Below are 22,331 nucleotides of genomic sequence, written 5' to 3' on the forward strand. Positions count from 1 at the left end.
CTTGTCTTGTTGAGTTTGAGAAATGATTTGCAGATAAGAGGGTTTGGGTAGAGTTTTTGCACTAGAGGTCCTTCTGGAGCTGAATCCGGTATCAAGCAACAGTCCACATTTAGAGGGGTTGTGAAGGAGGGCTACAGAGAAAGATTGCTTTAAGGAATTCATCTTTCTCTTTGTTTTTGTTTTTGCCATTTAGATTATTATACGTTTTGGTGTTGGTTTATTGGGATCTATTTTATTAGGGACTGTTTTTTGCCTCTTGGATTTGTACCAGAGCATCTTTCCAGAGGGTGGAAGAGTTTTCTGCTATTATTTCCCTGACCACTTGTTCTTCCCCTTTCCCTAATTCCTTCCCCTCTGGTATTCCTACAATCTGTAGGTTATTTATTTATTTATTTATTTTGGTTTTTTGGTTTTTTATTTTGGGCCACACTCGGCGGTGCTCAGGGGGTTACTCCTGGCTATCTGCTCAGAAATAGCTCCTGGCAGGCACGTGGGGACCATATGGGACACCGGCATTCGAACCAACCACCTTTGGGTCCTGGATCAGCTGCTTGCAAGGCAAACGCCACTGTGCTATCTCTCTGGGCCCAGGTTATTTCTTTTATCTTTGTTTATTAAATACCTAACTTTTTCTTCCAATGCTTTACCTCTTATTTCTCTATTGGCTTCTTTGACATTTTTGGCTTGTAGTTTTTCTTCAAGTTCCTCTGTGCGATTCTCCAACTGTGTAATTTTGCTACTATGGCTTGCTAAGATGTTTTTTATTTCCTTTAATTCCATTTGTATGAACTCTCTCATCTTCTGTAAAAGTTCTTCTTTGGTTGATTTGTTCATCTATGGATTTCTTGAACTCATTGGTTAGTGACTCCTTTATTTGTACTGCTATATCTTTCATTGCCACTTTTAGGTCCTCATCAATTGGGCTCATGCATTTTGGTGGGTTTGGAAACTTGCTAGGATTGCTCTCTATATCCCCGGCTGCTATTGTCTTCCTTTGTTTACCATATTTCTTTGCATTTGGTGGTGCAGAGCGTTCTGCCTACAGGTTTCAGCCCTAATTTGTCTCCTGTGGTGTGGTCTTGGTCCCTTCTTTGGAGTGGCGCCCTAAGCAGGGATAATGATGGCAGTCTCTGAGGTTTGGCCCCACCCTTCGGCTCTTCCCTCCCGATACCTGTGAGAAGGAGCAGGGTTGCCCTCCGCCAGCAATCTTCAATTGCCCACAATGGCTCCTTCCTATACCTGTGAGGAGGTGTAGAATCGCCCTCCACACTGCAGCCCACAATGTCGGCCTCCATGCTGGTTGTCCCCCCCCCTCCCAGTAATATAACTTTTAACTGCCATCATTTACCTGACATAATCATTAGTTTACAGTTCCTGGACCATGGCATTTGTCTTACAGTTCAAAAATTCAGTGTAGCAAATGAACTTCATGGCAAATTGACAACAGTTTGGTACTAAAAATTGTGATGGATTCTTATGTTTATGTAACCTGCTTAGTATTGAATATCTCTTCCAAGAGGATCATCCAGAGAACAATGCCATTATCATTTGCCCTTAATGACATCAGATTTTAAAAGGGCTTTCTGTGAACTTTGTTATTATAATTTTTGTAAACATTTTAGAAAGGATAACAACATTATTTTTTTATTTTGGTTTTGGTTTTTGAGTCACATCTGGCAGTGCTCAGGGCTTACTCCTGGCTCTATGCTCAGAAATCGCTCTTGGCAGGCTCAGGGGACCATATGAGATTTGGGGATTCAAACCACTGACCTTCTGCATGAAAGGCAAATGCATTACCTCCATGCTATCTCTATGGCTCCCACAGCATTCTTTTTATGTACTAATTCTGTTCATTAAAAGAAGCCAGGGACAGTTGATGGTATACATGAGTTTTTAACACAATAGACCAGTTCCTCATATTATGTTTATAGTAAGGAAATAAAACACTAACTTAATGTGTAAAAAAAAAAATGGGTGGCATAAAGCCATATTTTGTGCTGATTGTGTATCGTTGGAATGGTTCAGCCACTGTTAGTGGCTGTTCAGGGCCTTTAACCGTCATCAGGCTTATGACCTGAGTACAGTAACACATTCCCCATGAGTGTGTTAGGCAGAGGCCAGGTGTGTCCAGGCTCTCAGTGCAGCTAGTAAGATAACTCACATGTGCCCTAATCTCTGGGTCTGGTTGAACAATAACTGAGCTTGAGGGGAAGGATCCCATTGAGTCAGGAACCCAATGGTGAGACAATGTTCACTGTCATTTACCCCATCACAGGGCCTTTAGTAGTGAGAGCTGGGACTGAGGACGTCCTGGGGAATATAGATGGACACTCATCCCTTTCCCTCTCCATAATCCTCACTCTCATCCCCCCTTTCCTCTTCTCCGCAGAATTTCCTGAGCAGCTCCCAGACATGACCCTGAATCGGGGAGTGTCTGGCTCAGATGTCACGGTCATGCACTTCCCCACTCCAGGGCCTGTCCAGCAGTCTCCCCGGGAACCAATTCGGTTGCCGCCCCCAGAGACCTTGGTCGTTGATCCCGGTAGTCCTCTTTTGCTGTCGCCTTTCGCCGCTGCAATCTCCCCAGTGGCAGGAGGTGCCGGACATGGACCCCATAACCCTGAGCCTGGCAGGGTCATCATCCAGGTTGCGCCTGAACCAGAGCTTTTGGCATCAGCAATACAACCTGCCATCCGACCACCGTTTACACCCAACTGGGCTGCAGCAGGGTCTCTGCCTAGAGGTGTGGGTTATTATCCTGCACCCCTTGCCACAACACCTGTGCAGATGACCTCGATGTCCACCACAGCCTCCAGTGTTTCCCAGGCAGTCCAGGGGGGTGTTGCTCCTCAAGCTCCACCACCAGTGGCCCAGGTGGGTCCCAGCGTTCTCCCATCCAATAGTGAGCCCCTTGCCCTGTGGATCTGTGAAGACATTGGTGTGGCCCCTGCCCCAAACAGAGGGCCCCGTGAATACTCCTGCAGCTCCCAGAGCATTTACCAAAATTTCCGGCGCTGGCAGCGCTACAAGCCTCTGGCCCAAAACTACCTTCACCACACTCCAGACACTGAAGCCCTTGCCTGCTTTTTCATGTGAGTCCTTTGGAGCCTCAGGCTCAGGGTAGCTTTTCAGAAGGGGACAGAGGGGAATCCCCAGAAAAAATGTATGGGACAGCTGTAGGAAGGACCAGAACCCAGTCCACAGGGACTGCAGACACACAGGAGGCATCCTCCAGGTTAGAATGGCATTCAGAACTGTGTCCACACTGCCCAGCACAGTGACTCCAACCTCACTACCCTCATGTCCTCAGAAATGCCACCAGAGAAGTTCTAGACCCAGTATTCCATAGAGACCGAGTCATGCCCTAAACACCCACCTCAGGTGCTGGCGCGATAGACCTCACTCAGTTCGATCCCTGGTGTCCCATATGGTCCCCCAAGCCAGGAGCACTTTCTGAGCACATAGCCAGGAGTATCCCCCAAGCATCACCGGGTGTGGCTTAAACACCAAAAAAAACACCAACCCACCCCTAAAAGAAAACCCGATCATCTCAGTCACTCATTGGAGTTCATGGCCAGCCTCTGAAACTGAGGGACAGTTCTCAGTTCCTATGACAATACAAGAGACAAGAATGCAGTGGTTAGAGAGGACTATCTCTGCCTTGGGCGTGGGGGCCTCTTAAAGCACCTCTCACAATTGAGGGTGGACAGTAGCAGGACAAGTAAGGTGGGATGTGGCAGAAAGAGTCCCAGGTAGAGGGTGAATAGGACTGTTAGAGGCTGATTGCACAAGAGTGCAGGCACATGGCTGGAGCAGACACTTACCCTGACTGTAACGTTCCAGCCCAGTGCTGCGCTCGCTGGGCCGCTTACAGCCCACCATGACTCTGGAGGAAGGCCTGGAAAGAGCCATGCGGGAATGGCAGTGCACCAACAACTATGAACGCATGAACTATTATGACATGGCGGCAAAGTGAGTGTGGCCTCGGCTCAGGCTGCAGAGGTCCGGGTTGGCTGCAAGCCTGGGGTGGCTGGGGCCTCTCCAAAGAGAGGCTGTGTGTGTGTGTGTGTGTGTGTGTGTGTGTGTGTGTGTGTGTGTGTGTGTGTGTGTGTGTGTGTGTTGGGGGGGGGAGGCAAGAGCACAGGGATCCTGCAGCCCAGAGAGGCCCTTCCCTGAAGAAGCTTCTCCCTCCCTGGGGTCCGAGGCATTCCCCATTCCCAACCTGCTTTGAACTTCCTACAGCAGATGTAGTCTGTAGGCTACACAGATGTAGATGTAGTAGATGTAGGCACACAGGAGCCCATGTCTCCCTCATTCTCAACAGTCCCAGGTTGCTGCGCTATGAGAACCTCCAACCCCACCCCACCCCCCTTCTCTTTGACCCTGCCTGCCCTTGGACTCTGTTATAGTCTGGCTAGGCCTCTCTTAGAGGAACTGTGCTCCCCCACTCCAGGTTCATGGAGTTTGAGGCAGAGGAGGAGATGCAGGCATCGATGCTGCAACGCAGCCATGGGGAGCAGGGCCTACAATCTGCCACCACTCCAATGCCTGAGCTTCAGAGGGCATCACTTGCAGCTGTGGGCCAGCAGCCAGGTAGGACCCTATATCCACATGAAAAGTCACAGGACCTTGTGGGTCTGTCCCTTCACAGGAGCCTTTGGTCTTCAGAACCCCCCACCCCCAGTCCTAGAGTTCAGCTGCTCCTGGTCCCCTGGTTTCTCCCTGTCCTTCACCCTGTCAGTTCCTCACACACTCCCCTGAGAAGTGGGTAGAGGCCCTGCAGACAGTACGCCCCCTCCTCACACTGAGGGTCTCCTCACCCCCTACTCCAGGCATGGGGTTCAGGGGTCCTGACACATCCTTCAGAGACCATGTCCCCAACTCTGTCCTCAGTGCCATGTGTTTGTGCAGAAATTTGGGTCCCTCAACCCCTTCCTTCCTGCTTTCCCCTCAGTCTGTGCCTCTGTGGCAGCTCTACCCCAAATACACACTGATGAACAGCAGCTCCCCAGGACCCAGGCTTCTCCTGAGATCCCCCCTGAGGCCGTGCAGGAGTATATTGATATCATGAATGAGCTGCTCAAGGGCCCTGCCTTGGAAGAGGCCAGGAACGAGCAAGAGGAGGAGGCCCAGCCTTGGTCCGACTCCAATATCCTCAGCTATGTGGATGAGCTGTGCTCCCAGGAAAACTTTGTCACCCAGGTGGCTGGAGGGGAATGGGAGGGTGGGGTGGAAGAACTGTGTTTTCTGTGTCTAAGCTGTGTGTATACGCCCGTGAGAGCCTGTGTGACCACTGATATGTGTGTATGTGCATGCTTGGGTTGAGTTTCCATGGTTGAGTGTCCATGTATTTCTCTGTGTAGGTTTTTGGCTCCTTTGCATGTGCTCATGTGTGAGCACCTAAGTCATGTGTTGTGAGCAGCCATCCCAGCCCCTGCCCTGTACCTGAGGATGAGGGGGGTGTTTGCCCCCTCATTCCTCCTGCTCCCTTGACTGATCCTCATTCGTCTCCCTTCTACCCAGGCGGAGACCATCATTCAACCCCACTTCCTGGATCACCTGCTCTCCCCAGATCCACAGTTGGATATTTCAGCCCTGGCAGAGGAGTTGGAAGGGGTGGACGGACGCATCCCCTCGCAGGTGAGGAGCAGGACGCAGCTGCAGGGTTAGTTCAGGGAGGGGACTCCATTGAACCTCAGAGAGAGGAGGACATAGACATGGGGGGAAGGGAGAGGCCATGGGCCATCAGGAACCTGAGGGGCACCAGCAGAGCCAGGGTTGTCTGTTCCTTAGAAGATTTGGGTCACCTCTTCCCCCACACAGCTCATCACCGCACACCCTTCTCTCATCTACCACTTTCCCCTCCTTGCCCCCAGCTTGCGGATGAGCACAGGCAGGCCCTGCACGAAGATCAGGCTGGGAAGGCGATGACCCCCAAGGACTCGAGTGCAGAGGAGATTGCAGCTGACCACGGGGCCCTGTCACCCACCCAGGCACACAGGCTAGGGGCCAGCAATGTCACCTGCGTGCCCACAAGTCGCTGTGGGCACCCCTCAAGGCCTATCCCACCAAAGGTTTCCTTGGTGGCTCTCCCCACCCAGGAGAGCAGGGCTGACCACATTCTGGGCCAGGACCCTCCAGGCATGATAATGCCTGTGTCAACTGAGGGTTCTAGTGAGGAGAAGGCGCTGTCCAGCCTGGCCTCACTCCTGGCCTCTCAGCAAAGCCTGGAGCCCTGCGGTGTGCCCCTGAGTCTTGCCCTTGCCCCTGGCCCCCAAAGCACCAGAAGTCGTGCTTGTCCCAGAACCCGCCTTCCTTCCAGAAGGGCTGTCCACACCTCGGGCCCCAATTCTGCCTCTTCTCTGAGCCAAGGGTCTGGCTCTACTGAGCAGACCCCAAAACCTGAGGCGCCCCCAAGGATGCAAGGCGTTTACAAGGTTACCTTTGTACCGGACAGCCCCACACTCAGCCCAAAGAAGAGGGCTTTGTCCTCGAGTCCTGCCCGTGCCACTGGCCCCTGCTGCCCCCGCGGTCAGGGTCGGGAGGGTCTGCGGCCTCACCCTCCGCAGAGAAGGGCCTTTCAGCACCCTGGCCCTACTGCTGCCCCATCTAAAAGACGGCGAGTCTGCGTGGGGTCAGAGTCTCGCCCTGCGGAGCAGACCCCTCGGTCTGAGAGGACCCGCATCCAGTATAGGGGTGTGACCGTGGAGCTGGATGGCCACACGCTCCCTCTGGACAGGTTGCAGCCTGTGGTGGTCCTGAGGAGGATCAAGATCCCCGGCCTCCCTTAGGATGGGGGTGTGGGCCACTCCCTCGCAGCCTCCCCAGGAGCCTTGGCTGCTCCTCTTGGCCCTTAGATAGGGCTGTTAGTTATTTAATTTTATTTATTTTATATTATTATTTTGTTTTTATTTTATTATTTATATTATATTATTTATTTTATTATTATATTATTTCTTTTATTTTATTACAATATTTTAGTTTATTATTTTATATTAATTTTTTATTTTAATTTTATTTCATTGTATTGTATTATTTTATTTTATATTTTTAATTTAATTTTATTTTATGTCATTATTTTGTTTTATTTAGTTAATTATTTTATATTATTTTATTTTATGATTTTTTAAATTTCATTTTATTTTATTTTATTTTATTTCATTATTTCATTTTATTATTTTAGTTTACTATTTTTTATTTTATTTTATTTATTTTATTATATTATTTCTTTTATTTTATTTCATGTTTTATTTTAATAGTTTTATTTATTATTTGTATGTTTTATTTCACTTAATTTTACTATTTTATTATATTATTTTATTTTATTTCATTATTTTTATTTATTTTATTATTTTATTTTATTATTTTATTTATTTTATTTCATTTATTTCACTTATTTATGGGACGCCGGGATTTGAACCAATCACCTTAGGTCCCGGATTGGCTGCTTGCAAGGCAAATGCCACTGTACTATCTTTATTTTATTTTATTTTACTTATTTTATTATGTTATTATATTATTTATTTTATTTTATTATATTGTTTTATTTTAGTTTATTATTTCATTTTATTTTATAATTTTATTTTGTTTTATTGTATTGTATTTTAATTTATTTCATTTTATTTATTATATTATATTATATTATTTATTTTGTTTTATTTCATTATTCTGTTTTAATTGATTTCTTTACTTTATTATTTTATTATTTTATTTTATTTCATTATTGTAATTTTAATTATTTTATTTTATAACTTTTTATTTTTACTCTATTATTTTATTTTATTATTTTAGTTATTTATTTTTTGTTATGTTATTGTATTTATTTTATTATTTTATTATTCTCTTTTATTTTATTTTATTATTTTACTTTGTTTTATTATTATAGTTTTATATTTTATGATATTATTTTATTTTATTTTATTTTCATATTACATTATTTTATTTTATATTATTTGTTTCATTGTATTTTATTTTATTATTATATTTTACTTATTTTATTTATTTTAGTTTATTATTTTAGTTATGTATTTATTTTTATTTTACATTATTTATTTATTTTATTATTCTCTTTAATTTTATTTTATTAGTTTACTTAAGTTTATTATTTGATTTGATTTGATTTGATTTATTTTTATTATATTATTTACTTTTTATTTCATTATTTTATTTTATTTTATTAATTGATCTAATTTTTATATTCTTTTATGTTATTTATTTATTTTTATTTCATTATTTTATTTTATTTTGTTATTTACTTTAGTTTATTTTTTATTTTTATTATTTTATTATATTCTTTTTTATTTCATTTTTTGTTTTATTTTATTATTTAATTATATTTTATATTACATTTATTTTATTATTTTCTTTTTATTTTATTTTATTATTGTTAATTATTTTATTTTGTTACTTATTTTATTATATTTTTCATTTTATTATTTTATTATATTATTTTAATTTTATTTTATTATATTTATTGTATTTTATGATATTATTTTATAGTTTTATTTCATTATTTATTATTTTGGTATATTATTTTTTATTTATTATTTCATTTCATTTTATTTATTTTATATTTTTAGTTTTTCTTTTATTTAATTTTTTATTATTATAGTTTATTATTTTACTCATTTATTTATATTTATTTGATTATATTTTTATTAATATATAATATTTATTTTATTTCATTATCGTTTTTATTTTCGTAGTTTATTATTTTCTTTTATTATTTGAATATTTTCTTTTATTTTATTTCGTTATTTTATTTCATCATTTAGGTTTATTACTTTTATTTTAGCTTATTATTTATTATATTATTTATTTAATTTATTTATTGTATATTATGATTTTAGTTTTTATTTAATATATTTTATTTTATTCTTATTTCATTTATTTCATTTTATTATTTTCTTTTATGTTTTTTATAATATTATTTTAGTTTATTATTATAGCTTATTTATATATTTTTAGTTTTATTTAATTTAATTATTTTATTCAATCATTTTATTAATTTCTTTTATTTCATTATTTTATTTTATTTTTTATATTTATTTTATTTAATATTTAATTATTCATTTTATTTTGTTACTTTATTTTACTTTTCATTTTTTATATTATTTTTAATTAATTTTATTTTATTTATTTTATTATTTTCTTTTCTTTTATTTCATTATTTTATTTTTATTATAGTTTTGTATTTTATTTATTTTATTATATTATTTTCTTTTTTATATCATTATTTTATTTTACATTATTTTATTATTTTATTTCATTATTTTGTGTTATTTGATTTATTTTATTATTTTAGTTTATTATTTTATTTTTAATTTGATTTTATTTTTATATAATATTATTTGTTTCATTATTGTAATTTATTTTATAATTTTATTTTCTTTATTTTAGTTTATTTCATTTTATTTATTTTAGTTTATTATTTTAGTTATGTATTTATTTTTATTTTACTTTACTTCTTTATTTTACTATTCCTTTTTATTTTATTTTAGTTTAATTTAGTTTATTATTTTATTTGATTTTATTCATTTTTCATTATTTTATTTAATTTTTATTTTATTTTATTATTATTTTATTTAATGTAATTTCTATATTATATTATTTTACTTAATTATTTTATTTCATTATTTTATTTTATTAGTTTATTATTTTATTTATATTTATTATTTTCTTATTTTCTTTTTATTTCATTGGTTTTTTTAGTTTATTATAGTTTAATATTTAATTTTATTTTGTGATTTTATTTTATTTTATTATTTTTATTTTATTTTAATTTTATTTTATTACGATTATTGTATTTTTTGTGTGTGTGTGTGGTTTTTGGGTCACACCCGGCAGTGCTCAGGGGTTATTCCTGGCTCCAGGCTCAGAAATTGCTCCTGGCAGGCACGGGGGACCATATGGGATGCTGGGATTCGAACCGATGACCTCCTGCATGAAAGGCAAACGCCTACCTCCATGCTATCTCTCCGGCCCCCGATTATTGTATTTTTATGAAATTATTTTTATTTCATTTCATTAATTTATTGTATTTGTTATTTTAGTTTATTTTTATATTTATTTTATTTTTTATTTAATTATTTTATTTTGTTACTTTATTTTACTTTTTATTTTTTATGTTATTTTTTAATTCATTTCATTTTATTTATTTTATTATTATCTTTTATTTTATTTATTTTCTTTTATTATTTTCTTTCTTATATCATTATTTTATTTTACATTATTTTATTATTTTATTCCATTATTTTGTTTTATTTGATTTATTTTATTATTTTAGTTTATTGTTTTATTTTTAATTTGATTTTATTTTTATATAATTTTATTTGTTTCATTATTGTATTTTATTTTATTATTTTATTTTCTTTATTTTAGTTTATTTCATTTTATTTATTTTAGTTTATTATTTTAGTTATGTATTTATTTTTATTTTACTTTAATTCTTTATTTTACTATTCCTTCTTATTTTAGGTTAGTTTAGTTTATTATTTTATTTGATATTATTCATTTTTCATTATATTATTTTCTTTTTATTATTTTATTTTATGTTATTATTTTATTTGATTAAATTTTTATATTATTTTAATTTTATTTAATTATTTTATTTAACTATTTTATTTTATTATATAAGTTTATCTTATTTATTTTTATTATTTTATTATTTTCTTTTTATTTCATTGTTTTATTTTATTATTTTAGTTTATTATTTTATTTATTATTTATTTATTTGATTTAATTATTTTATTTTATTTTATTAGTTTATTATTTTATTTATTTTTATTATTTTACTATTTTATTTTTATTTCATTGTTTTATTTTATTATTTTATTTTAGTTTAGTTTATTGTTTTAGTTTGTCATTTTAGTTTGTTATTTTATTTATTTATTATTTATTTTATTTTATTTCATTATTTTATTTTATTATTTTATTATTTTATTTATATTTATTATTTTATTATTTTCTTTTTATTTCATTGTTTTATTTTATTATTTTATTTTAGTTTAGTTTATTATTTTAGTTTGTTATTTTATTTATTTATTATTTATTTTATTTTATTTCATTCTTTTATTTTATTTTATTAGTTTATTATTTTATTTATATTTATTATTTTCTTTTTATTTCATTGTTTTATTTTATTTTATTTTATTCTTAGTTTAGTTTAGTTTATTATTTTAGTTTGTTATTTTAGTTTATTATTTTATTTATTTATTATTTATTTTATTTTATTTCATTATTTTATTTTATTTTATTAGTTTATTATTTTATTTATTTTTATTATTTTACTATTTTGTTTTTATTTCATTGTTTTATTTTATTTTTAGTTTAGTTTAGTTTATTATTTTAGTTTGTTATTTTAGTTTGTTATTTTATTTATTTATTATTTATTTTATTTCATTATTTTATTTTATTAGTTTATTATTTTATTTATTTTTATTATTTTACTATTTTGTTTTTATTTCATTGTTTTATTTTATTATTTTATTTTATTTTAGTTTATTATTTTAGTTTGTTATTTTAGTTTGTTATTTTATTTATTATTTATTTTATTTTATTTCATTATTTTATTTTATTAGTTTATTATTTTATTTTTATTATTTTACTATTTTGTTTTTATTTCATTGTTTTATTTTATTATTTTATTTTATTTTAGTTTATTATTTTAGTTTGTTATTTTAGTTTGTTATTTTATTTATTTATTATTTATTTTATTTTATTTCATTATTTTATTTTATTTTATTATTTTATTTATATTTATTATTTTATTATTTTCTTTTATTTCATTGTTTTATTTTATTATTTTATTTTAGTTTAGTTTATTATTTTATTTATTATTTATTTTATTTTATTTCATTATTTTATTTTATTTTATTAGTTTATTATTTTATTTATTTTTATTATTTGATTATTTTCTTTTTATTTCATTGTTTTATTTTATTATTTTAGTTTAGTTTAGTTTATTATTTTAGTTTGTTATTTTATTTATTTATTATTTATTTTATTTAATTATTATATTTTATTTTATTAGTTTATTATTTTATTTATTTTAATTATTTGATTATTTCTTTTTATTTCATTGTTTTATTTTATTTTACTTTATTTTTATTTTATTTTAGTTTATTATTTTTGTTTGTTATTTTAGTTTGTTATTTTATTTATTTATTATTTATTTATTTTATTTTATTTCATTATTTTATTTTATTTTATTAGTTTATTATTTTATTTATTTTTTATTATTTTACTATTTTCTTTTTATTTCATTGTTTTATTTTATTATTTTATTTTATTTTATTATTTTATTTGTTATTTTATTTTATTGTGTGTGTGTGTGTGTGTGTGTGTGTGTGTGTCTGTTTGTGTGTGTGTGTGCGTGCGCGCCTCAGAGGTAGTGCTCAGTTGTCACTCCTAGCTATACACTCAGAAATCGCTCCTAGTTTGGCTGACCATATAGCACTCCATTGGATCGAATCACAGTGCTCTTATATTCCTGCATGCATGGCAAACTCCCTACTGTATACTCCACCACTACAATCACTGAAAAAAAATGTTGTTTTTTTTTGTTTGTTTGTTTGGTTTTTTTTTGCTTCTTTTGTCCACACCTGGTAGCGCTCAGGCTCAGGGGTTAATCCTGGCTATGGGCTAAGAAATTACTCCTGGCTTTGGGCCAGAGCTGTGGCACAAGCAGGAAGGCATCTGCCTTGCCCACACTTCCCTAGAAAGAAGAGTGGCTCAATCTGACCCTGGTCTCTACGGTCCCTCAAACCAGGAGACATTTTTAAGCACAGAGCCAGGAGTAACTTCTGAGTGACATCTTGTGTGGTCCATAGACCCCAAAATAAGAAATTGCTCCTGGCTTGGGGGGGGGGGTGGGGGATGGACACCACCATATGGAAAGCCTGGAATTGAAAAAAAAGGATGCCTTAGGTTATTGCGTGCCAGGCAGCCGCCCTACAGCTTCTCCACTGCTCAGCCCAAAGATTACTATTTTTATTGGAACAATTTGTTTTCAGGTTCATGGTCATGGATTCAACAACCAGTTTTCATATACAACTAAAAGAGTCTAAAGCATAAGTTCTTTTTCTGCTCTAAATTTGAGTCTACAAAGGTAGAGTGCTAATAGATGAAGGGGCAAAGGCACATTCTTACTACCAAGTAAGCTTCAGACTTTCTATTCAATTAATACTACTCATGTTTTGGTTCCTATATATCACCTAAGACTCAGGTTACAATTCAAACTCTAATTCAATAGGTCTAAGAATTGATGGAATAATTAATTAGATGGAAGACACTTTTACTTCTTGCCCAGTAAAAAGAGAGAAGGATTAAGATTTTATATGATGTGTTTTCATGATGTTACATAATAAAAATGAGCTTCTATTTCAGAATGCTTAAGGAATCTGAAAAATATTGATGTATAGTAAAAAAAAAATACATAAACTAGGGGCAGTGCAACCTGGGGTGTGGTGATGAGTGTGTGAGCATGAGTGTGCAAGGCAAGTATGTTAGCCCACCCCAGCGACCCTCCCCACCTACTCCTTGATCTTATTGGATCAGGTAAAACCCCCACCCTCAGCTCCACCAGTGTTGATCCGGGATGAGAAAAATCTCCCTTCTGCGAACCCCCTGCTTGGGCCCTGTGCAGTGAGACCTTCTGGAGGCTAGTTCAGTCCCAGCCCAGAGTTGGTTCCGAAAAGGTCTTGTGCTCGGAAATGATGAACTGATCAGATAAACGAGACCTGGAGGTTCGCCTCCCGGGTTACTGATTTATCAAAGAGGTTTCTGATCTGAGCCTTGAATGAAAAAATACATAAAATATATGTTTATAAGAGAAAAATTAATGGAGTATTTAGATACTGCTTGCACTAATCTTGAGGGAATCTCTCAATCACTACTCAGATGCTCAATGGACCCCATTGACAATTCTTGGTCAAGTTTTTCTACATTTCAATACAAAAATATAAGGAATAATCCTTTATTTGAGCACAGAGCTACATTCAAGAAATTAAACCTAGAGTTTTACCATGTGAAGCATGTTCTCTGTCACATAAAACTATCATACTTGTCATGCCTTAGCCTGTCCACATTGACCACCCTTGCAATGCAAGGAGGCTTCATGATGGGGACAGAATGATGGCTCAAGCAGTAGGCCTTTTGCTTGAAAGCGATGAACTAGGACAGACCTTGGTTCAATCGTCTGCTGTCCCATATGTTTCCCCAAGCCATGAGCAATTTCTAAGCACAGAGCTAGGAATAATTCCTGAATATTACCAGTTGTGTCTTAAAACCAAGAAAAATTAAAAAAAAATGAAATTGTTCCTGGCAAGTTTGGGATAACTTATGGGATGCTGGGGGAAAAATTCAGGTCCATCCTGGTTCAGTCTGTGCAAGGAAAATGCCCTGTTGCATTGCTAACTCTCCAGCCCCTCAATTTCTTATTTTGAAGACTTTAATTTTTCGTCTTAATACAATTTTGAGAATTTTGATGGGAGTCAAATCTTGAATATTCTGGAATAATCCTTTATTTGAGCACAGAGCTTCATTCAAGAAATTAAACCTAGAGTTTTACCATGTGAAGCATGTTCTCTGTCACATAAAACTATCATCCTTGTCCTCTTTCCTAAATTTTATATTATCAGAGTGCATTATATTTTATTTTATATTTTCTGTGGGCTACATCCAGTTTAGTTCAGGAGTTACTGTGGCTCTGTGCCCTAAAACTGCTTCTGGCTTGGAGAACAATATGGAATGCCTGTGGAGCAAACCACGGGTGTCATAGGTGTTTGCATGCAACTCTAATGCAATACAACTATCACCAATGCTCTTGCCCATAGAAGACTCTGTGTGTGTGTGTGTGTGTGTGTGTGTGTGTGTGTGTGTGTGTGTGTGTGTGTGTGTGTGTCTTGCGCCTCGGTGGTGATGCATGCTCAGGGTTCACTCCAGGCTTTGCACTCAGAAATTGCTCCTGGTTTGGGGGACCATATAGGACACCAGTGGATCAAAGCACAGTGCTCCTATGTTCCTGCATGCAAGGCAAACACCCTATTGCATGCACCACCACTCCAGCCACTGGAAAAAAATTTTTTTTTTCTTTTTGTCCACAACTGGTAATGGTCAAGATTTACTCCTGGCTATGGACTAAGAAATTACTCCTGGTTTCAGACCAGAGCTGTGGCACAAGTGGCAAGGAATCTGCATTGCCCGCACTAGCCTAGGAATGACCGTGGTTCAATTTCCTGATGTCTAATATGGTCCCCCGAGCCAGGAGCAATTTTTAAGTGCAGAGCCAGGAGTAACTTCTGAGTGTCACCTTGTGTGGTCCATAAACCATAAAAAGAAAAAGAAAGAAAAAGGAATTGCTCCTGGCTTGGGGGACCATATGGGATACCAGGAATTGAAACAAGGTATGTCCTAGGTTATTATGTGCCAGGCAACAGCCCTACAGCTTCTCCACCATTCCAGCCCAAAGATTACTACTTCTTATTGAAACAATTTTTTCAAATTTACTTTTATGTATTCAACAATCAGTTTTCATATACAACTAACAGAGTCTAAAGCGTAAGTTCTTAATGTGCACTAAATTTGGAGTCTACAAAGATAGAGTGCAAATATATGAAGGAGCAAAGTCATATACATGCTATCAAATAAGCTTCAGACTTTCTATTCAGTTAATACTTCTCAGGTTTTGGTTCCTCTATATCAACTAAAACTCATGTTACAATTCAAATTATAATTCAACAGGTCTAAGGTTTGATATCATAATTTATTAGATGGAGGACACTTTAGCTTCTTGTCCAATAAAGAGATAAGGATTAAGATTTTATAGAATGTGTTTTCATGATTTTACATAATAAAAATTAGCATCTATTTTAGAATCCTTTAGGAATCTGAAAAATATTGATTTCTATTTAAAAAATCATAAAATAGGGGGCAGTGCGGCCTGGGGTGTGGTGATGAGTGTGTGAGTGTGAGTGAGCAAGGCAAATGTGTGCGCCCACCCCAGCACACTTACCCTGCCTACACCTTGATCTTATTTGATCTGGTCTAACCCCAATCCTCAGCCCCACTGCGGTCAACACAAGATGAGGAAAACCTCCCTCCTGCGTAGTCCCCTGCTTGTGCCCTGTGGAATTAGGCCTTCCCGGAGGCAGCAGCATCACCTGCGGCCTAGTTCAATCTTGGCCCAAAGTTGGTTCCAAGGAGTCCAGTGCTTGGATGTGATGAATTGATCAGATAAACGAGGACCAGAGGTTCACCTCCCCAATTGCTGATTTATCAAAGGTAATTCTGATCTGAGCCTAGAATAAAAAATATACATAAAACATATGTTACTAAAATAAAAATTAATGTAGTATTTTGATACTGCTTGCATTAACCTTGAGGAAATCTCCCAAACACTACTCAGAAGGTCCATGAGCCCCATTGACAATTCTCAGTCAAGTTTATCTACATTTCATTACTAGAAGCTAAAGAGGTATTTGTTATGCTTTACCTTGTCCACACTGACAACCTTGCAATTCAATGAGGCCTCATGATGGGGCTGGCGCAGTGGCGCAAGTGGTAGGCAGTCTGATCATGCTAACCTAGGACTTACCATGGTTCATTCCCCTGGGGTTCCATAGGATTCCTAAAGTGATGAGAAATTTCTAAACAAAGAGCTCGAATAAGCTCTGAACTTTACTGGGTGTGGCCCAAAGACCAAGAAAAATAAAAAAAAATTGCTCCTGGTAGCTCAGGGGAACATATGGGAAGCCGAGAAACAAACCCGGGTCCATCCAGGTTCAGCCTTGTGCAAGGGAAATGCCCTGCTACTGTGCTAACTCTCCAACTCCTCAATTTAATATTTTTCAGATTGTTTATTTTTTCATCTTGATTGGTGTTTGATGTGAGTCAAACCTAACAATATGCTGGAGTAATACTTTATCAGAACACAGAACTTCACATAATTAAAGAAATTGAGCCTGGTATTTTACCATGTAAAACATGTTCTCTAATGCATAAAGCAATCATCCTTTCCTCTTGACTAATTTGTATATTATCAGACTGAATTTTATTTTATTTTAATATTTTTCTTGGGGCTACCCCCTGCTTGAGTTACACAAGGCTATGCACTAAAAAATTGCTCCTAGTTGAAGCACTATATGGGATGCCAGTGGCTCGAACCAGGGTCTGTCCTAGATTAACTTGTGCAACTCTAATGCAATGCTGCTTCTACTAATGCTCCTACCAGTGGAAAACATTTTAGTTTTTTAGCTTTTTGCGCCACATTCTGTGAGGCTGAGGGGTGATAACTCCTGGATATGAGCTCAGAACTCCATCCTGTCTTAGGGACAATATCAGATGCCAAGGGATTGAACTGAGGTTCATTCTAGGTTTGAGCATGCAAGGCAAATGGCCTACAGCATGTACCACAGTTCTATCTCCTGGAAAACATTTTTTTTTTTTGGCCACACCTGATTATGCTCAGGGGTTTCTCCTTGCTATGCGCTCAGAAACTGCTCCTACCTTTCGGGACCACATGGAATGCCAGGTAATCTAACCAATGTCTGTTTTAGGTTAGGTCATGCCAGGCAAACGCCCTACCATTTGCGCCACTGCTCCAGTTCCTGGAATATTGGGTTCTTTTAATGGCAAGATTTGTTCTCAGATTCACATTCACTGCATTCTACAAAATTTTCATATATAACTAAAACTGTCTAAAACATAAAATTGGGGGTCAGCGAGGTGGCGCTAGAGGTAAAGTGTCTGCCTTGCAAGCATTAGCCAAGGAAGGGCCGCAGTTCGATCCCCAGTGTCCCATATGGTCCCCCCAAGCCAGGGGCAATTTCTGAGCACTTACCCCTGAGCATCAAACGGGTGTGGCCCGAAAAAAATAACCAACAATAAAACATAAGATTTATGCTCTAGATTTTTTTGCTCTAAATTTGGAGTCTACATTGATAGAGCACAAATATATGAAAGACCAAAGTAATATATTTACTATAAAATAAGCTTCAAACTTCATATTTAATTAATATTTTTCATGTTTTGGTTTCTATATATCACCTAAAAATCTTGGTACAGTTCAAAATTATTATTTAGTAGGTCTATAATTTGATGTACCAATTTTTTAGATAGAGGACACTTTTACTTCCTGCTCAATAAGTTTCTATAGGATGACTGTTCATAATTTTACATAATAAAAATTAGCATCTATATAAGAATGCTTAAAGGAATCTGAATAATTTTTATTTATGGTAAAATGTAAAAAATACAGAAAATATATTAATAAAATAAACATTAATGGATAATTTAGTTACTGCTTGCATTAATCTTGAGGTATTCTCCCAATCACTTCTCAGAAGTTCCATGGACCCCATTGACATTTCTTGTCACGTTTAATTTATATTTAAATACAAGAGGGTAAGGAGGTACCCGTCATGCCTTAGCTTGTTCACATTGAGCACCATTGCAATGCAATGAGGCCTCATGATGGGGCCAGAGCAGTACTGCAGGCTATTTTCCTTGCATGCGCAAACCTTGGACAGAATGCATTTCCATCCCCTGGTATCCTATGTTTCCCCAAGCCATGTAAAATTCTTTTTTTTGTTTGTTTTTTTGTTTTTGGGGGGCCACACCCATTTGACACTCAGGGGTTACTCCTGGCTCTGAGCTCAGAAATCGCTCATGACTGGGGGGACCATTTGGGATGCCAGAAATTCAACCTGGTCCTTTCTACTCTAGTGCTTGAAGGGCAGATGCCGTACCTCTATCATCACCACTCCAGCCCCTAGCCATGAACAATTTCTGAGCACATAGCCAAGAAAAAGCCCTGAACAACACAGGTGTGGCACAAAAACAAACAAAAAATCAGAAAAAGGAAAAAAGAATGAAATTGCACCTTCAGCTCAGGGATACATATGGGATAACAGGTAAGAAACCCAGATCCACCCTGGTTTGGCCATATGCAAGAAATATGCCCTGCCACTGAGCTAAATATCCAGCCACTAAATTAGATATTTTTAGGACTATTTAATTTTTGTCTTATTTTATTTTTTTGTTTTATTTGAGTCAAAGCTAGCAATATTCTGGAGTAAGCCTTTATCAGAACACAGAGCTCCATGCAATTCAAGAAACTGAACCTGGGGTTTTACCATATGAAGCATGTTGTTTAATGCATAAATATATCATCCTGTTCCTCTTCTCTAATATGTATATTATAAGACTGTGTTTGTCATAATACCTCTTGCACCAACACTCCTAAAACTGGAAAAAAAAATTTTTTTTTTGCTTTTTGTACCATACCCAGTGACACTCAGGGGTAAATCATGGCTATTCGCTTAGAAATGACTCCTGGCTTGGAGAATGATATGAGATGTCCATGTGTTGAACTGCAGTCTGGCGTCACAAGCGTTAGGCCTTTTGCTTGAACAAGCTCAACTAGGTACAGACCATACATAGTTCAGTCCCCCTGGCGTCCCATCATGTCCCCCAAGTCATGAGCAATTTCTAAGTGCAGAGCTAGGAATAACTCCTGAATGTCACCTGTTGTGTCTTAAAACAAGGAAAAATAAAAAAGCAAATGAAATTTCTCTGGCAAGTATGGCATAAAATATAGGATGCTGGGAAAAAAAACCCAGGTCCATCCTGGTTCAGTCTTGTGCAAGGAAAATGCCCTGCTGCTGTTCTAATTCTCCAACCCCTCAATTTGCTCTTTTGAAGCGTACTTAGTTTTTCATCTTGATGGAGTTTGATGTGAGTCAAACCTAGTAATATTCAGTAGTAATCCTTTATCAGAACAGAGCGCCATTCAAGACATTAAACTTAGAGTTTTACCATGTGAAGCATGCTCTCTAACACATAAAGCTATCATCCTTTTCCTCTTCTCTAAATTTCAAATGATCAGAGCGCATTTAAATTTATTTTATTTAATATTTTGCTGCGGGCTACACCCGGTGTATCTCAGGAGTTACACTGGCTCTGTGCTCAAAAATTGCTTCTTGCTTGGAGAATGATATGGGATGCCCATGTGTTGAACCGCAGTCTGGCCTCAATATGGGGACAGAGTGATGTCGCAAGCGTTAGGCCTTTTGCTTGAACAAGCTCAACTAGGTACAGACCATACATAGTTCAGTCCCCCTGGATGCTGGAAAAAAACCCAGGTCCAACCTGGTTCAGTCTTTTTTTTTTTTTGGTTTTTGGGCCACACCCGGTGACACTCAGGGGTTACTCCTGGTTATGCGCTCAGAAGTCGCTCCTGGCTTGGGGGACCATATGGGACGCCGGGGGATCGAACCCCTGTCCGTCCTAGGCTAGTGCAGGCAAGGCAGGCACCTTACCTCCAGCGCCACCGCCCGGCCCCTGGTTCAGTCTTGTGCAAGGAAAATGCCCTGCTGCTGTTCTAATTCTCCAACCCCTCAATTTGCTCTTTTGAAGCGTACTTAGTTTTTCATCTTGATGGAGTTTGATGTGAGTCAAACCTAGTAATATTCAGTAGTAATCCTTTATCAGAACAGAGCTCCATTCAAGAAATTAAACCTGGAGTTTTACCATGTGAAGCATGTTCTCTAACACATAAAGCTATCGTCCTTTTCCTCTTCTCTAAATTTCAAATGGTCAGAGTGCATTTAATTTTATTTTATTTAATATTTTGCTGCGGGCTACACCCGGTGTATCTCAGGAGTTACACTGGCTCTGTGCTCAAAAATTGCTTCTTGCTTGGAAAATGATATGGAATGCCTGTGGAGCAAACCATGGGGTGTCATAGGTGTTCGCATGCAACTCTAATGTAATATTACTATCACCAATGCTCTAGATCACGGAAGACATTTGTGTGTGTGTGTGTGTGTGTGTGTGTGTGTGTGTGTGTTGTGCCTCATTAGTGACGCGCTCAGGGGTCTCACCGAACTATGAATTCAGAAATGGCTCCTGGTTTGGTGGACCATATAGGACTCCAGTGGATCGAAGCACAGTGAGTCTGAAGTTCCTGCATGCAAGGCAAACTCCCTAATGCATGCTCCATCATTATTATTGTATTATTTTAGTTTAATATTTTATTATTTTATTTTATTATTAAATTTTATTTTATTTGTCTTATTATACTATTGATTTTATTTTATTATTTTATTTTTATTTCATTTTATTTATTTTATTATTTTTTCTTTTATTTTAATTATTTTAGTTTAGTTTATTATTTTATTTATTTTTATTTTATTTTATATTATTCTCCTATTTTATTTTATTATTTTATTTATTTATTTATTTTGTTTTTTGGGTCACACCCATTTGACGCTCAGGGGTTACTCCTGGCTATGCGCTCAGAAATCACCCTTGGCTTGGGGGGACCATATGGGACCCAGGGTATCAAACCGCGGTCCTTCCTTGGCTAGCGCTTGCAAGGCAGACACCTTACCTCTAGCGCCACCTTCCCGGCCCCTTATTATTTTCTTTTAGTATATTATTTTAGTTTATTGTTTTATTTATTGTATTTTTATTTTATTTAATTTTGTTATTTAATTTAATTTTTATTTAGTTATCTTTATTTTCTTTTCTTTTATTTAATTCTTTTCTTTTATTATTATTGTTTTTATTTTATTTTATTTCTTATTTCATTTTATTATTTTTGTTTATTATTTTATTTTGTTATTTTTATTTTATTTTATTTCATTTACTTTATTTCATTATTTTATTTTATTGTTGTAGTTTATTATTTTATTTTACTTATTTATTTATTTATTTTTGGTTTTTGGGCCACACCCGGCAATGCTCAGGGGTTACTCCTGGCTGTCTGCTCAGAAATAGCTCCTGGCAGGCACGGGGGACCATATGGGACACCGGGATTCGAACCAATCACCTTAGTTCTTGGATCGGCTGCTTGCAAGGCAAACACTGCTGTGCTATCTCTCCGGGCCCTTACTTATTTATTTTTATTTTTCATTTTATTATTTTATTTTATTTGTTTTATTTTATTTTATTTCATTATTTCATTTTATTTTGTTTTATTTACTTTATTTTATTTTGTTATTTTATTTTATTTATTTTAATTTATATTTTTATTATTTTATTTTATTTTATTTCATTATTTTAGTTTAATATTTTAGTTTATTTGATTAATCATATTTTATTTTATTTATTATTTTATTATCTTATTTTATTTCATTTCATTATATTTTTATTTTACTATTTTAGTTAATTATTTTTTATTTATTTTATTATTTTATTTTATTTCATTTCATTATATTTTTATTTTATTATTTTAGTTAATTATTTTATTTTTTTTTTTCAGGTCTTGGATTTGTTATTTATTTATTTTTTTTTTTTTTTTACTTTTTTTTTTTTTTAATTTTTTTTTA

General features: G+C 35.5%; 1 protein-coding gene, 1 non-coding gene and 1 pseudogene across 2 annotated transcripts; all 3 read left to right on the forward strand.

The window, feature by feature from the left end:
• The first annotated feature begins 2,247 nt into the window (after positions 1 to 2,247).
• LOC126025737 (NUT family member 2G-like) lies at positions 2,248 to 6,791 on the forward strand. Its single transcript, XM_049785520.1, has 6 exons — positions 2,248 to 3,092; positions 3,844 to 3,972; positions 4,454 to 4,593; positions 4,955 to 5,202; positions 5,524 to 5,640; positions 5,877 to 6,791. Exons 1-6 carry the CDS (start codon positions 2,248 to 2,250, stop codon positions 6,789 to 6,791), a joined length of 2,394 nt encoding a protein of 797 aa, XP_049641477.1.
• Positions 6,792 to 13,359: 6,568 nt separating this feature from the next.
• Positions 13,360 to 13,791, forward strand: LOC126026467 (small Cajal body-specific RNA 2). The gene has a single exon (XR_007501726.1). It is a non-coding gene; the product is annotated as a small Cajal body-specific RNA 2 (non-coding RNA).
• Positions 13,792 to 15,919: 2,128 nt separating this feature from the next.
• On the forward strand, positions 15,920 to 16,296 carry LOC126026462 (uncharacterized; annotated as a pseudogene).
• The last annotated feature ends 6,035 nt before the right edge of the window (positions 16,297 to 22,331 follow it).

Source organism: Suncus etruscus, chromosome 13, assembly GCF_024139225.1.
Source record: "Suncus etruscus isolate mSunEtr1 chromosome 13, mSunEtr1.pri.cur, whole genome shotgun sequence".
NCBI classification, from domain to species: Eukaryota; Metazoa; Chordata; class Mammalia; order Eulipotyphla; family Soricidae; genus Suncus; species Suncus etruscus.